Here is an 18636-nt window from a genome sequence, read left to right as displayed (position 1 = left end):
TCGGGTAGGAAGTTATGTAAACTTAATGGTTGAGATTTTGTTTTATTTGAACAGAAGAGAGCACCTTTTCTTCATCAAAACAACACAGAACAACGACAAAGGGCAAATAAAATCGTGGTAACTGACGACCCTAGTGCCATAATGGTTAATGAAAAACTAGTAAAGTCGTGGTACCTGTTACTTCTAATGTCGCAGTGGTTAATGAAAGGCAAACTAACTCTTGGTATTCGTCGATTCTGGTGGCGAAGTGGTTAATGAAAGGTAAATTATGTCGTGGTATCTGTTGATTCTAGTGTCGCAATGGTTTATTCTAGGCACACGTGATATAGAATAAATCCTGTGAAAGAAAGGTTATTGAGAATAAAAGAAAAAAAAACCCACTTTATAATAAGCAAAAAAAAGTTATAGAACATATATTTTTGTTATAAACTGGTCCTTTTGGTAGACAAGACAAAGTGTTGAACGTAGTTTTATTCGGTTTGTGGTGTAGTTCACCTTAACATGCCACTGAAACAAGCAAATATACCCGACCTCTGTATAGTATATAATTAACTGTATAGTATACAACTAACTGTATAGTATACAATTAACTGTATAGTATACAACTAACTGTATATAGAGGACGGGTACCATTTTGTGATGGTTTAGGGAAAACACGGACACCTAAGAACTGTTACCTTAAATAAGACTACAGAAAAAGTTGTTTTTAGGTTAAGTAATCTACGTTCAAGATGAACTGACATTAGTTACAACCAGTAAAATCACACCAACTGTATTCAAGATAGAGGAGAAGTTTTCTATCCTAATTAGGCTGGCGAATGCTTTTCACTTTTACGCATATTTCATGTGAAATATCAATTATCAGTTCTAAATCAAGTTTGTTTCCGAGCTGGACGTTAATTTACTCTATGTACGTAAGATAATTGTCAGTTCATTCAGATTTGTATTTATAAATGTAAAAAATGAAGAAAAAAAATCACCGGCAAGTGACTCGGGTATGTAAAGTGTATGTAATGTACACAAGAGAAGTTTGGTTCTGCACGAGACGATAAGGTTTAAAAATTAGAAAATTCCTACAATCCAGATCTGGTCCAATTGAGTATCACCTCTTTACACATTCCAAGTCTATTTTTTTATGGAACAAGGTTTCCTCTTTTGTTAAAGCCAGGATATTCAATACTACACATTTCGACATACATTTGTTAATGTTGTATGTAAAGAAGACAATAATTGTCATGGTCTTTGAACGTCATTTTGGTCTTAATTTCCATGCGACAAATCACAAATGATGAAGGAAGACAAACTGTTCGGGTACAAGTTATATATAGGCCAAAAAGACATGTTTTGAAGTTTTATTGATAAGCAAGCAAACACTCGGCGTTGTCATGTAAAGAAATTTCGTGTTTTCTCTTTTTTTCTTTAGAATCCTTATTTAAATAAGAAAACATATCCCGTCTAAAAGATACAGACTTCGGGTGTGGGCGGAACGTAAAATAAGTGAATCATTTCTTGGTGTGGGTTCCATTAAGCAAATACTGGTGCCAAGCAAGGTCGTTTAGATCAGTGCTTGGTATACAATAGAATATATCTATCAGGGAGATCGAGGAGACAGACTGGAGGGTCGGGCGATCTGTTGAAAGGAAACATCTTCCCTATCGAAGTGGTGCATGTCTAAATCCCTATTTACACAAAGATTAACACAGACCATTCAAAACAAATATTTCGTAACATACGTTATTTGACTAAAGATCAGCGGATTCGAGAAAGCACTTCTTACAGTGCATTTGTAATCGATCCGCCATATATTTTCATAGCGACTAAGCTGCTCCTTCAGGGTCTATTGGCTGTGATAGAACTGATGCACAGGCGTATCGGCTATGGTGGGGTTAATAATTAAACTGTGAAGGGTAATACCGATTTATAACTGATTAGACAGTACACCAATGTTCCAGCATCTAAAACATTATTCAGATGAACCGAAGAAAAAGCAGATTATTGAATCATAAACTGTTTAGAAACTCGCTTTTTACAGAGCTGAGTGAATGCAAGTGAAAATCTGATTTTAAAAACGAATTCGACATATTTCATTAAATCTCAATAACAAATAGACGGTATCATCACTAATATCTTTTATTCTTATTTATTTGTTTAAATGATCCTTAGGTAACTCCGTACAGAAACAAACATTTTACTACACCATGAAAATAAGTGCAGTATACAACCCCTTGCAAGCATTCCAGAGTTATTTCCCTTCCATTCATGAACTGCAAGGAAACATTGGGTCACTTATCTATTTTCTAATTACTGTATGAAATTAATCCAATTCATAAGTTATGGAAGAGAAAAATGTATATAAAATTCAGCATCATCAACATCCGTTAATAGACCAATGAATCGGTGATATCAACTGCCCAGACACAGATATAGCCTGATGTGACATAACTGTAACAGCATCAGCAGCAACAATCACGTTACAAAATGACCGTCAAAGCTGCAACTTTTTATCTGGCAAAACCCAAAAAAAAAAAAAAAAAACAACACCAATTTTCACCTTAAATGACAAAAGTGATTCTTGAGAAGTTTACAATGTGTTTTTTGAGATGACGGTCACAATTACCGACTGACTTGAAAAGTATCAAAACTTGGTCAGGATTATCTCAGGAGGATTTTTTAGTTTCTACCGAATCCCACAGGTAAAAATTGAAAACAAGTGAAAAGTAGGTATTGTTCAGCGAATCATGATTAAGCAAACATGTTTCAAACTGGCTGCCATATTGACCCTTTGATGAAGCCGAAAAATAGCATTTGGCGGCTTCCCTTCCTTAACATCACTAATTTTAAGCTTAATGGCATCAGTGGAACTTGAGAAGTTTAAAACGTTTTTCAAGATGGCGGCCATACAAGATTTCGGACCATTCCGAAATATAATACTTTTTCAGGACCTCCATCAAGATTTCAGATATGGTTCAGCTCTAGACGAAGCCATTTCGTTTCTTCGGATCAGTCCCGAAATCAAACCGGCACAAGCAGAAACAAAAGGAAATACACCTATGAAATTTGAGAGAGATCCATTCAGTACTTTTTAATAGGGATAACAATCTTTATTTGTCGAAATCAGATGACCACCTGTCGGCCACTTTGTTGTTCTAATCAGTCCCAAACTAAACAGGCACAACTAGTGACCAAGAGGAAGCTATGCATGAAATCTGACAGAGATATATGCAGTATTTCTCAAGAAATAAAGATTAAAAGCTTTCAAATTCAAAATCCCAAATTAGCCGCCTGTAAGCCATTTCCTTTTTCTGATTAGACCCAAAATCAAATTAACACAACTAGGGACAAAGAGGAACCTCCATCGGAAATTTCAGCGAGATCCATCTGCACTTCTCAAGAAATAGCCATAACTTGCAAAGTCAAAATCCAGGGTGGCCATTTTGTTTTTGATCAGTCCCAATATCAAACAGGCACAACTAACGGGAACCTATATATGAAATTTGAGAAAGATCCATCCAGTACTTCTTAGGAAATAGCAGTAACAAGAAATGTGTACGGACCACAGATGTAGGGCTTGATGGAGGCCTAAAATTCAACTTACAATTATATTACATTCATTTTCACAACCATAACTGCATTGATAATGATGGTTAAGTACTTGTAGTACAAACAGTTACACTGACAGAGACAGAATCTTCCTGCTTTTTTCAGGGGTATGAAATGATTTGCTGCCTATTACTGCTGGTAAGATAAAAGTTTTATTTACAATTAACTAAAGACATAACTTTCAATATATGTAAACCTTGTGCATGATTATTGTTTTACTCCAACCTGCAATATCAGTAACAACAAATATTTTATAATACATTCCCAGTAGAAAAAAAATCACACACAGAAAATGTCAGACAGAATTTATTACACATAAGATGAACATAAGATGAGATATTTGATTGAAAAAAACTTTTCCCTGAACAGCACTTCAACTGATGTCAATTATAAACAAAAGCAATTAATGTCAAAGACACCTTCTTGTTTTCCATTTTCCTACAATCTTAACATTTCCTAATTGGCAATGAACAAATATGGATTTGACATCTTCAAAAGTACAAAAAAAGTTGAGTGCATAATGTGTACAGTTGATAATGGTTATAATTTAACAAAAGAAAAAGTTACATAAAAATTAGGTTGATAGAAATGTTTTAAATACAAATTCATAGTGAATTTTAGGTCAGAGTTCATCGTGAGAATGTGGATCCATCGGTGATATTTTCCCTGAACAGCTAACAGGTGAAATAAAGTCGAATGCATATTCACAACGGCTAGGTTCATAGGCATTGGTCAATTGATTTTCTGGGCCACATTTAAAATGGACCTGAAATAAAGGTTGAAAGTCCTTTTTTTAGTTCTGTTTACAATAAAAGCAAGTTAATGATAGTCTTATTTCAGAGTTTGAAAACATGCTAAAACATTCAAACACAAAAATATTTATATTTTTATATTATTGAGTTTTAGCTATATACTGACATCAAATCTGAAGAAAAATTCAATGTCAAAATCACTGGATTTAATCTATCAATCCTTGAATAAACTTTGGAATTCAATTAATTTATACCCAAGAGATGCTACTCAAACATCTATGAAATTATTCAATAAGCCTTTTTTATTATTTAGATATTCCTCTAACAGAAGCTTTCTCACTATATAGGGAACTCACTTTAACAGATCTGTCTGGGCCATTCCAGCAATTCTGTCCACGCTCATACAGCTGAGAAGAGTAACGGTCATTCTCCGGACCACTCCATTTCCCCCAGGTTCTGAAAGAAAAAAAAACTTAGTCAAAGAATCTATGAGCAAGGATCAGAAATGTTAACAAGAGCCAGAGGGCCCTTAACGGTGACCTCAGTGTAACATCAAAAACAATTGAAAAAGATGTGTAGCAGGAAGAAGAGAAATATTGACATGGACGTACGGACAGACGGACGGACAGACGGAGAAGATGAAATAGAAAATGAGCAAACTATGCTCACAAATGTAATTTTCCTGTATAAGCAATAGTAAACCTAATCCTCTCCCCAACGGGGAAATGTGAGACCTGAGAGTCATGAAATTTACAATTTTAGTAAAGCACCTTAAAGCCCTGCTATCCATCAAATGTATTTGATTCTACTGTATTTGGGTAGTGAGAAGATTTTTTTTTTAAATTTCAGTCTATTTGACCCTTTTTGACCATGCCCTTCAGGACCCTGTGGGGATGGGGACCATATCATTAACAATTTTGGTTTATCTTTGGTCATGGAAGATTTCTGTTTCACTTAAAATAATTAAGGGATTTTCCAGCAGTGATAAAAGGAAAAAGTTAACAGACAAAAGGGAATTGCAATGTGTCACAACGAGACTTTGTCTCAGGTGACATAAAAGGAAAAGTATCAAGTTGTATACAAGAGTTTCAACTGACACCTTTATGAATATGGACTGAAGAAGGACTGATGAAATTGGACAACTGTCACTTAGAAATTTCAATGAAGTTGTATGAGCTTTTACAAGATAACTCCTTGAATCTAGCGAAACTGTATAAATCTTATGAGATTCTGTTTATATTGTTTATTTTTGTCTTACAATGCTCTATATCAATTTGAAAATTACTGACACCAATAAACCTTACAACCATCTACAAATGTGAACATAAGGACATAAATGTATCTGCTTTTTTATTAAGGAATTTCAATAGAGGGTGATTTAGAAATGAGATTAAGTCTCTTACACTATCTTTACAATATGCATGGACCTACCCAAGACTTGTCTCTGAGCCCCCAGACTTTGGTCTTTGTGAGGCGCGGTCAAAAGCACATAACTTGTAGGTGTACTCCCGATCAGTGTACTCAAAGCATTGATCCTTCAGGACCGAAAATTCCTCATCATTACCAAAGTCCAGGTTCATGTAGCTCTGCAGCGATCTAGAAATGGTTAAAAGTGTTGTTTAGAGATAATATTTGCAGGTGATTTTCTATGTAAATCTATGATACATGTATTTATACTAGCAACAGAATAAAGTGCAATGTAACGTTGTCAAGATTATTGTCGTCAACTTCAAATACTATTCTTATCAAGACAAAACATTCCATTGAGTACTAGCCCACAGCCAGATTATTATTATCTTTTTTATTATTTTTTTGCTTTTAAAATGTTCTTTTCTAAAATTTGAATGTAAAATATAAATAAATGGCATAACAAAATCATCTTAATCCTGCTTGTCTTGCTATTGAATAAGTACAATATTTTTGTCATATCTGATTATCACTTCTCAGGAGGTTTCTTCTTGAGACTAAATGCAAGCTTAAAATATGATGGATCTCACTCTCTTCATAATAAACTGAATACATGTCAACATTACCATGATTATGATAGTTGTCTACAATAACACAGATTGGATGCATGCAAGCCTTTACTTACGATATTTCTCTGTCGATGGATTTAACTTTCTCATCAGCAGCAATGAAAGCATTCCTAGCAATATCAGCAGCTGTAAAATAAAATTAGCAGTCAGACTATGATGACCGTTGTTTTTCTAAAATGCAATGCAAATCCTCATGGATCCAGACAATGGAAACCAATGTATGTAGAAGTAGCCAGTTCCATATACTGGTACACATTGTCTTACTCACGATATCTAATGTTACTCTACATCTATCCATTCATATGTATATGTGTTGTCAAAATGTAACACCATTTGGTCAAAGGACCATTTTTGAAATTGTGTCAATCTCCAAGAATTTTGCAAGCTGCCATTAAGGGAGTGGTTAACTCAACAATATTAGTATTAGAATGTGAATACAAGTAACCAAAACTTTAGTTTGTTTTGTTATGGGCCTAAAATACACATTGCTCAATAGTATTATAGGACTGTACGATCATTTGCTAAAGCATTCATTGCTTAATCATTCCTTAATTAATATTTAAAGCTTCATTCATACCGATACTTCTAACACAATGGCTTTACTTATGAACTTAAATCCTATTGGTAACACAATCTAATTCGATCTGAATATTATTTGTTTCAATTGTCATTGTATTTCATGAACAGGTTTTTCTAGATCTGTATCACTCTAAACATACCATCACAGTTTTCCAATTTGTAGAATGACTGGGTTCATAAAATAATAAACTTTGATGGCCAATATGTCACCTTAAGATCCTACATACACACCTTCTATTAGAACCTGAGTCTCCTCATCATAATCAGGCATTTTATCCTCTGTGTCTTCTGCAGTCTGAAACATAAAACCCACCCTCTGAAATTCCTTTTGATTAGTATGTGATAATGTTCATTAGTCACCGACCATACTTTTTCCTGAAAGACAATATGTCATCAGCAAAGAATATCCAAAAACCAGAAAAGTTTTGATTGGTTGTCAGTTATTATATGTAGTATCTTATTCAGTGTTAAATGTTACATTTGTAAGAGTTTATGTTTAATGTTACATTCTGAAATGAGATGATTTATAAATTTTCCTTACTATCATAATCAACTTTGAATGACTAAATAGGTTGATTTAAAGTATTTATAGAGATGTTTGAGAGTGGCACAAATATTTTTGTGGATATTATAGACAGCTCTGCGATCTTAGGTGTGGACAACAAACACACCTGACCATCACCACAAACCATCAGGTCATTATGTAATTATCTTACCCATTAAGATCAAGGTCATTTTGCAAATTGTTACCAAAGCCACAAAGGTCAAGGACAAGGGAAGACAATTTCATAATCCCCCCCCCCCCTCCAATTCTCAACTTCTTGTTGTCATGTTTTATATAATTATTCTGCAAATTTATCTCTTCATTTTAATGGTATGTGAAAACGTGCAGCAGTACATGACAATTTCATCTTAAAATTTCAAAGTGGATTTTGCTTAACAAAACCTTGATTTCAAGATAGATTCAAAAGAATCCTAAATGAGTTTACTAAATGGGCAAAATGTGATGTCAACACATTTATTTGCTTTCAGAGCTTTACCCAAATCTGATGAGGGAGGTTACTCTCTAGCTATCTTACCCCATTGTCTATCAGTTAAATAGTTAACCACATAATGACATAACTTATTCAAAGGAAATAGAACTGGAAATTTATATATGCATAGAAAGTTGTTAGATGTGAAGTAAAAATAAAATAGGATAATTCCAACCACCAATTATTTAGCCCTTACTCGCTGAGGAACACAAACACCAAGCAATTCTTCAATTTGTACAGGTTTCAACATAAACATTTGATACGATACACTTGTTCTCTGGAAACACATACATCATGAACAGACACAAGGATCATAAGATTTAAAACCAATACCTCATTCTCCAATATTTTATTTTGCACAATAGCTGCCTTTGCTCTGTCAATGGCTTCTTGCACTAAAGGGTCCTAAATTACACCAGCGATAAATAAATGTGAAAAATGGAAATCAAGCTGTGTCAAGATTTATCATTAGAAAAATTGAAGAAAAAATCACTGATTCAGTTGTATTTCTCTCTATAAAAGTATAAAACTGGGAAATTAGCATCTAATTACATGCAAGTTCTAATGAAAGTACCAATACATGAGTTTAGAAAATAAAACTCAGGTCAGGAAACTGTATTAAGAGAGGAATTTATGCCAACACCTGTTAAGATGGATTACCTGTATGTTGTTAGTAGGGGAGTCAGTTGTTACCAAAGTACCTTCCTCTGAGATGAATGGTAATGGTGTGACAGTACTAGGAACAGACTAATGATAAAATGGAAGGCCAGATAATGTTATATATAGAGGCAACGTTACATGTATTGACAGGCAACTTTCTCCTATGCTTATTGTAAACCTTATTTTACAAGAAACTGAACAATTTGTTTACACTACTGACTACTTTAGACACCCCTCTACAGTGATTTTTTGTGTAAAGTATATATGTTTTGTTTATCATTACCTGGGAATAATTTTACCTGATGTGATTATACTGAAATTATTGGACCATAATTCACTTAACAACGTAACAGTATGAATGCAATAGACACATCACTCAATATTAGGGCAAACTCATACTAACTAAGTAGTCTGTTCCACACAAAACAAACAGAATTGAGGGGTAAGCCTCAAACATAAAAAGCAGAAACGAAGCAACAGAGTAATCAGAACAGTATCATGTCGGAATATCCTATATCAACTTGACGGAGGTTTTCAGAATTAGACATCAAACTATTTTTGATGTAATTTAGATTTAGATTTCTGGACTTGATCTGTGAAAAAGTCATTAGATCTTTAAAATGTCTGTCCATTCAAGTGAAAAAAGACCTCTGTGCCAGTGGGAAATAATGTGTTATGTTGAGTGGAGAAAACTACAAATCATTCCAAACAAACAGTAACATCCATTTTTGTAAAAAGTAAGACATGCAGCCAGCTTAGACATCGGACATGTTTATGAGCACAAACAGGAATGTGGCATTTATACTCACATCATGATAATCATCCCTATCATCCATGTCATCCTCATCCTCCTCATCCTCTTCCTCCTCCTCCTCTTCATCATATTCATCCTCAGGGTCCAGAGGAGGGGGAGGAAGGGAGTTGGGAGAGTCCTACAAGGGAGGTAACTCAACATCAGACCCACCCATCTATACTTAGGTTTATAGTATTGTGTTAAATTCACAATATCTAATGTACAAACATATTCAATTCAAACAGGTCAATGATTTCCAAGACATATCACTGCACTTGCTCTAATAGAAATTCAGTTTTCAAGCACACTAAGTCTACTCTAAAGCCGGAGCTAAGTGCAACGCCCACCAAAAGAAGCAAAGAAAAATAAAAGGAGGGTCATATGGATCAATACAGATCATATTGGCACCATACTCCCCAATATGTTTCCACAAATTTAGATTGATGACTGTACAGATACCATAATTAGAATAAAACAGCTAAAATTAGTATCTTATAAATAACTTAATATGTTCAGATGAAAATGATCGCTACTATTCTGCTGAGGTGAAGTTGGAATTCCCAGACAAACAGTTTTCTAAGGGAGGGTATCTCAGATAGTTTTTGTATTCTGATATTCAAAGGAATATTGGGATATATCATGAGATATTGTACTTCAGTACACTTAAATGATTTTTGCAAAATAAAAGTGTACACAAGAGAGCACTAGCTGAATTTAACACAGTTATGTATTGAAATCTGCATCATTTTGAATTTGAGGTTCAACAAAATTTCTCTGCAAACTTATCCAAAGTTCTGTGGTTAATTCTGTCAAACAGTTGTCGAAAGTTGCTGCAATATATTGTGATACTGAAAATTATATTGCAATATGATGTCACTTGACAAATGCTGCAATATAATGTCATTAGACAAATACTGCAATATAATGTCACTAGACAAATACTGCAATATAATGTCACTAGACAAATACTGCAATATAATGACTAATAAACAGTTAAATTGGGAGGGATTATTAAATCTTTCTATTTTTTTAATTGGTGCTGTTCTACTTAACATGACACTAGTTTAGGAGAAATCAGAGTAAGTGTAGAGATGAAAATGTTATGAGTTACATGATGTATATATTTTTGTCAAGATGCATACAATGAAAGGATAAACATTGACCAATAATAAAAAATAAACTCATCAATTAAAACCAAATAAAAGTTACACCGCAACAAAAAGGCAGACAAAAAATGGTAAACTTTTAAAAATGAACTGTAATTGTATGATTCATTGTTGGTAAACAATCTCATCAGTGACTACATAGGCCTGACCTATCAAAGTTCACAAGCATTCAAAAACATTTCTCTATCAAAACTTTTGGTGACAATGACATACCAAAGGTTGATCTTACATAGGGCTGTACTCAGATATTTAGAATAAATATTGAGGCAGTTTCAAAAGCAAATATGTGCACAATGATGAATCCACCTTGTTAACTGCAGAAATTCTGAGAATCTGTGATAGCCAATTTGACCCCTCAATTTGCTTGGCTGAGTATCCCAAGAGGTTACCCTTGGTCTAGATATGTGTTGGTCATTTTCTCTAAGGTTCAATTGATTCAACAACTTCCAGGAAAACAGCCACTGACATTTTATCAAAGCTTATTACATTATTATTAACACATTCTTCTACACTATACATAAAATAAAAGATAATGTTTGTGGACAAAGCTTTCACAAAATTTATGTTGATAAGTCATTATGTTTAGAAACATTTAATGATTAGCCAATACAAGATGTTTATTTATTCATTAAACAATTTCCCATAATATACAGAAACAGTACATGTATATAAAACAAATTTGTGTCTATTTGATAGTCTTGTATTTATATTTTACACTATATAATGGGGTGTACAATTATGAGAATTTTCCACCAGCCCAAGGGCTAGTAAGCCACTTTTTCTCACTAGCCCTGATCAAAACCACTAGCCCAACTTTAGCAATTTTTCTATTATTGCTAAATGCTAATTATTGCTTTTCTATCATTTACTGTTTCCCCAATAGAATTAGTCATATCTGTGTTGTTGAATAAAGTATTAAACAGGTATAGATGTCTGGTTTCTGTGCAATAAGTTGATAATTAACATGAAATAAATCAATATAAATGTTTACCATTGGAACACATGAATTTTATTGAACTGGTACATACTGCATTGTAAATTTAAATTTTCTAACAGTTAAATACCAAGACTCAATCATATCAAAGTTCAGCAAACTGAAATATACTTTAATTGTAAAGTAAACTCATAAATCTAAGTCAAGATGTGCAGAATTTTAATACAACCAATTTTATTGACTAGCCTCTGTTTTCAGCAAGTTGAAATTTACCTAGTCACTGTGAACTACTACTCTCAAGATATGTGTACTTTATTCTCCCATTTCATTTCCACTGGGAAACACTTATGGCAATAAAGTACACATTGGAGCTGAACTATTGTGCTAATATTAATGAAATGAACATTACTTTATTTCTTACAGGAAATTGTGTGATGTTTTTATATATAAATTTCCAATCTTTCAAGTGTAAAGCTGACAAAAAGTATGGAGAAATGTAAACATCTTTAAGGCATACATATCTTCATGTATCTGAAATATTTTATTTAGAAAACCAACAGTGATGTTTGAAAAACTTAGTGAACTGATGGAACTGATGGTTGTAATATTTTACAACACTGACCAATTATCACATGTACAGCTATCAGAAATATGTACAGAAATAGGTTGGCTTTTAATGCTGGTTTAGCCCACAAGCTAGTCCTGGGCGTTGGGCTAGCGGAATTGTACACCCCTGATATAAACAACCTCAATCTCTAAAGAAAAATGAAAATAAAAAACTACTCTGACTTTATGAATATTGCTCAAACAGTTACAAATTCTAAAAGGAAAAGTATTACCAGGATTGAACAATACTTTAGCCAAAAAAGTAAAAAAGACAAACTGAATAGTGAAGGAAGGGTGAGAAATGCTGTATAAAATGCCATTTGATGACACACTCACTTTAGCTTCCTCGTCTGGGGGAGTGGCTGTCTCTCCCTGTGAGTCTGCTGGGGGTGAGGCCTCCCCATCAGCTTGACTTTCTTCAGGAACCAAGGGTTTGTAGATTTGTTTGACGTTTGGCCAGATTTTGGAAACAAATGTGTCCATGTCTACTTTATCTGCCTCTTCCAGATGTTCCTTTAAGAAAACAAAAGGCAAAAAAAGACATAAATTTTGGTAGTTAATTTACCTATTTAAGATACTGGTGTACTTTTTTCTGTCTTCTCTGCCTTATAAACATTTTCCTTTTAGAAAACAATAAGAAAATAATTTCTGAAGTTTTCAAGGTTGATTTCCAACAGCCAATGAACCACTGGCAGTTTTGAAGATTTGTTTTAGTTTCATCATTATTAACGCCCAGATTTTTGACATCAGGTTAATGGCAAATGCTATAACACCAGCAACAAATTAACAAAGAAGAATGACTAAGTTCAAACAATACAATATCACTTACATATTCTAAAATGATCACAATGCATAGAAATTATTCATTTCTGGAGACCTCCTGTGTGATCACTATTTTGCTGTTAGATCTACATAAATTAAGTCCTTGTGTTAATAATGCTGTGATCTACTGATATCATAATTACCTTTGCTTCCTCTTCACTGACCACACCATTGGAGTCAATATCAAACTCATTGTGAATGACCATCTCTAAGACATCAACACTGTGGCAACATATGTACAGGTATTAAGTCTAGTAAAAAGCATTCCTTCATATCAACAGTAAACAACCCAGGTTGTAATTATTTCATTAACCTATTTTCAATTTTGTTAAAACACAAAAGAAACTATGTAAAGACCTGATACTCCATATCAAAAGATTCTTTGACCATGATTAAAAGATCAGTGTTCTTCTATATGTCAAAAAGATTATGTATCCGTTCAGAGCATCATATGTACCAAAACTATCATGGATTCATCACCATGAAAGCTGGGATCATTTCATATCCAAACAAAATTGTCTTGAACATGGATTATCAGTTATACATATAACACAGACTTGTTTTTTTTCTTGTTTTATATCATGTTCAACATTACTTAGAAACTTAATGCAGTGTAATTAGAGTACTCATGAATTTTATTGGTATATGAATGTTTTGTCCCCCATGTGGTACTTACAAGTTATCATTGTTGGAGTCCAGTTCCTGGAAGGCTGTTGAGGCAGCAGCTGCCTCTTTTTCTGCTGATCTACGAGCTTTCTCTTCTGCATGTAAATATACAATATACTGTATTAACTCATCTACTATAAAAAACTAGTTCAAAGAGGAAATAACATTACAAATATAAATATTATAAAATCTGATAATGACAAAAGAAAATTGTCAAGTAAGTTGTGCAGTTTTCAGAAATTAATGAGTATGTAAAAAAACATGCACAAGAACAGCTCTTTTTTTACCCCAAGTTATAATATGAGATATATAATCAGAATTCATTGCAGGGCTCTCACACCCCATTTTGGGACTGGGGCCCCGGGCCCCGGGCCCTTAGAATTGGGAAAAATAGCTGCATTTTCCTTAGAATTGGGAAAACTTGGGAGTCTAAATTGGGAAAAAAGATACTATTTTGCATTGGGAATGGGGCCAAATATCGGCCCCAAATCTGGTAGATCGAGAGCCCTGCATTGCTTACCATCCCAGGCCTGTTGATGTTTATCTTTTGCTTCCTTCTCAGGAGCTTCAGCTTCTTCTTTCTTGGCTGTAACAGAGGTAGAAATTTTACTTCTCTTCAAAAAGAAATTTGCATAGCATTCAGCAGATAAAACATTTTCCTTTTTCGACCAATATGTATTATTATCAATTTCTGATTGTTCTGTACTATTCTCATGGAGATCAGGCAATTTCCCCTTTTTTGAGTAAGGGGAAGTAACTCTCCATTATCTATGTATATTACAGTAGAACTGGACAAACTTCAGCAAGTAGAACGCTAATTTGTACAAAATTGTAATCAATAATTGGTTTATGATCAATGAATTTTTAGATGCCAATGAATAAGCATGGTTTTTTAAAACAAATTCTCAGCAGTTCTAAACACTAGACATACTTTCCAATTCCTGGCGTTCTGCCTCAGCTGATTCTCTGTCTGTTTGTAATTGCTCAAGTCTGGCCTAGAAAAAGGAAAACAAAAAACTATGATCCTTTGGTTAAAGTTACTCTACGCAGCTTTACACAACCAAACAATACAAAGAACAACAAGGATGGCCATTACTTATGCAGCTTACAGACAACATTTATACAGCTATGCAGGCTAAAATAGAAAATCAACTATCTTGATCAAGAAAGTGACCTTTTTTTCTTCTTTCATCTTCTTGCCAGTTTCAGCAAATTCTTTCTTCTTTTTTATGCCTTCTTCTTGTAGTTTCATGATACGCTCCACCTCCTCTTTGTGTTTCTTCCCAAGTTCTCTATAAATATAAAATTATAACATTCTTGATGTTGTTCCCAACATCTAAACTGCAGTACAAACCTGTCCCTATAACATTTCAATTATTTTATGGCAAATCAAACCGATATGCATTTGTAAAGATGTGGTATGCCAATTTTTAGATTGTCAAATAAACTTTTACTTTCTTTTCAATATAAGTTAAGACATCAATTCTGAACAGAGTAGGAATAAACTCTTCAATACCCTTGAAATCTGCAAAGGTCACTACAAACTTACTGACAAGTGTTGACACAGGCTATGTTTCCTGAATATTCGTCGGTTCCATCACAACAGTCTACAATATCAAAATAATTATGTATTAATTCCGGTGCTACAAAGAATATACTGATATAGATCACAGAATTGAATTTAAATATTGTTTATAAACAAAAATCACATGTATGAAGCTAGTAGTATCAGGGTTTTCCATAAAAGCCTTGATCATTTGGCCGTCTATACCAATCCAGTTCCGTAAGAATGTTCCGTACACGACTACATGTACACGGCAGGCCAGCCTCCTACTTTCACTACACAGCCTACTACTAACAAAATTATGGAAAACCCTGAGTATCGTGATTTTTAACCAAGAAAATTCAATTCAGAGTAACCTTTTTCAATTTGAGATGAACTGATCACATTTTTTACTTAATTCTTTTGTACTGAATGTTTAACTTGACTTTGTTGAAACTTCCTTAATTACAATGATTACCATCGAACAGTTTAACAGATGAAATAAATCACTATAAAAATGCTAATGATAAAAGTTTCATTGAAGATCTTCAACAATTAGAAATGGCAAATCTCCCTACCACAAACACCATCATTGACACGGGAAGCTGGAACTATCAGTGGTCGATGTCCGGCATTGGTGCAAGTGAACTTGCCATTTGGGCAAGCAGATGTACCTAAAAATAATATAATTATTTTAAAAAGTTCACCACGCCTTGAAGATCTGGCACATAACAATGAGAGGCAATCAACCTTTCATGTGTGTTAATGGAAAAGAGCAAATTAATATATAAACTTGATTTATGAGAATATCACAATGTATCAGATGCACTACAATTTGGTATCTGTTATTCTCTTGACAGCAATTCAGCAAAAATTAAGTATAATCTACTTAAAAATTGCAATTTAACACAAATATCCTAGTACATCTTAACAATCATACCTGCTCAAAAGAGCAGATAACTCTGTATTGTAAAAAGATGGAATCAGCAACCATTGGTTGAAATCCTGGTCAGAGCATCAGATTGCAAAAGGACACCAAATGCCCAAGTTAAACCAGGGTTTAAATGACAGCAGAAATCTTAAATTGTAAATAATGCCCCACAATCTGATTAATCCAATCACAAATGTCTGACTTAACTAGTGCAGTTTACACAAAAGAATTAATTTACCTGGTTCATCAGATCCATCAGCACAGTCACAATAGTCATCGTTCACATAGGAATACGGGAAAGTCTGAGAGCCATCAATACAAACAAACACACCTTCATTGTTAGGCTGATAGTGGGATGCATCTAAAAAAATGAAAAAGTGTTTCAGTCAATTAAAAAACAATTTAAAAATAGGAATTAATAGATCTCCAATACTAAACCGTTTTTATTATTATTTTTTCTTTTCTTTCTCAATAATGATGTGTGCTGATGAAATTGTCACTTACTAGTCCATCTGAACAATAGAATCAGCTAATTTACGGAGGTTATACACATATTGACATCCATCATACAAACATCCATAGGTTTAAGAAAATTTGAAATCCTTGATTACCAATAATAAATCTCCACATTGTACATCATCTGCTGTAATGCCCAAAGAAACATTTTTTTCTTTCTCACATGAAGTCATGAGGTGGCATTGAGTATGACATACATCATTTTATTCTGTCTCTCTCTGGCTCTGATGTCTCATAAATGTCTTTTGAAGACATAAAATGATAACACAGTCTACAAGTGACCTTATTAGAGAGTGGGCTAATAGAAATTTTGTTTTAGTGTAGTGGTAGGGTATATGCCTTGAGATTGAAAGGCCCTTGGGCAGCCAGGATAGTTTTTGTTCACTCCAATTCCTAGTAAATAGACTTTGTGTCACTGACCATTCTCCCAATATAACTATTGTGTTAATTAATTGGCTTAGCATCAGTACAGTAGGTTATGGGCTGATAATCAAAACTAATTGAAAATTCATTAAGAAATGAAACCAATTAATCAATGGTGAAATTGTAAAGGGGATTAATGGTTAGTTCTGGAATGACTCAAAGTCCCCCTTGGAAATGCATAGATCTAGTATAACTACATATTTACAATAAGCAGTGTTGTTAGATTTCATCAGTGGTAGAAAATCCAACTAATGGTACAGAAATAGATTCTGTAGCTGGTATCTACCTCACTGAACATTATATGAGTCCTGGCACATGTCATCCAGAGCAGTATTGGGGAAGTGCCTGTGGACATAACCACTTCATAACAATATGCCTAGTTTATTTCTTACTCTTATACATATAAGTGGTCTTAGTCTACCAGCTGCATTGGCAAATCTTCAACATGATGCCTGTTAAAACTTTCACACCATACTAAACCTCCAATATTGTTGGAGTATCCGTTTCTCAGCTTCATTTTAAACACAAACCAAACTTAGGTCATTGCATTGATCATTTATCAAAACCTAATTTTTGCTACTTAGAAAATATCAGGGTATATTAAAAAAAAGTCCACAAATACACTTCAATCAAGGTAATGTGGTCAATGCATTGTGTTCGAAAGATTAACGAGTATATTCGTCTGCGATATTTTAAGACCTGTTGGTCCCAACTGTCCGTTCCTGCTATTGTATTAGTATGGTATCTATAGTCCACATATTATAGAACGTCCGATTACTGTGTGTTTAGCGAGGATTTTTTTTGTAGGGATGACATGAGTGGGTGGGGGGGGTACCCCCAACGAATAAACCATGGCTATTTTCAATTTGTCATGACTGAGACAGTCAGGGCGAAAGCATTACTTGAATCGGCTACTCCTCTTGGTCTCGGGATGGTAGCAGACGTAATAACTATGAAACAGTTTATCAGCAATGCCTTCATGATCATGTTGAACCTTTTCGTTGATAAAGAGTGACGTGCACCGGCAGCTTTCCGTCTGTGATATATGGCCGATTCTCATTGGTTGGTAATTGTGATAAAGGGAGACAATCTAAAATATTCTGTGGCTCTAAGAGTAAGGTATTATATTCTATAATACAAGTGGTTCTAGAGGCAATATTTTCGGAAATCTCAGTTGTACTGAGGATGATATCATAGCATATCTACCAAAGTGGGTAAATCTCCTTTGCAATTCACTTTTGCAATAAGGAAGCTGTTTTGTGGTGATGCAGAGGTCTTGGAAAACTTTGGATGTAGCAAGGGTGGTCTAGGGATCACGTTGAAGTATAACAATCACATCTCAACCATTTAAGCTTAAATGAGACATATATGATTTGATTAAAACTTGGAGGAAATCATAGCCATTATATTTCTTAAATTATCCATTGCACCAAAACCAGAAAAAAATACATTTAAAACATAGCATTTATTGTAATATGAATAAAAAAATATTGAACAAATATAAATAGAGACAGAGATTTCCAATTTTATGCAAATGTATTAAAAAAAACAGCAATTGATTACAGCGCAGTAAAA

General features: G+C 33.9%; 1 protein-coding gene across 2 annotated transcripts; it reads right to left on the bottom strand.

Moving 5' to 3' along the window:
* Window positions 1-3900: 3900 nt before the first annotated feature.
* LOC132560066 (glucosidase 2 subunit beta-like) lies at window positions 3901-18077 on the bottom strand. Of its 2 annotated transcripts, XM_060224720.1 has the most exons (16): window positions 17964-18077; window positions 16361-16483; window positions 15770-15865; window positions 15198-15255; window positions 14823-14940; window positions 14580-14643; window positions 14169-14234; window positions 13659-13743; window positions 13126-13204; window positions 12497-12673; window positions 9471-9593; window positions 7199-7262; window positions 6445-6514; window positions 5784-5948; window positions 4709-4808; window positions 3901-4366 (listed from the first exon to the last, which is right to left on the bottom strand). In XM_060224720.1, exons 1-16 carry the CDS (start codon window positions 18046-18048, stop codon window positions 4223-4225), a joined length of 1617 nt encoding a protein of 538 aa, XP_060080703.1. In that variant the 5' UTR covers window positions 18049-18077; the 3' UTR covers window positions 3901-4222. The 2 variants fall into 2 exon arrangements, with proteins under 2 accessions (XP_060080703.1, XP_060080704.1); XM_060224721.1 differs by lacking the exon at window positions 9471-9593.
* Between the last annotated feature and the right edge of the window lie 559 nt (window positions 18078-18636).

Source organism: Ylistrum balloti, unplaced genomic scaffold, assembly GCF_031769215.1.
Source record: "Ylistrum balloti isolate Yb309-2 unplaced genomic scaffold, AGI_CSIRO_Ybal_v1 Utg371012, whole genome shotgun sequence".
NCBI classification, from domain to species: domain Eukaryota; kingdom Metazoa; phylum Mollusca; class Bivalvia; order Pectinida; family Pectinidae; genus Ylistrum; species Ylistrum balloti.
Note: the sequence above shows the minus strand (reverse complement) of the source record. Positions and strands in the feature narration are given on the sequence as shown.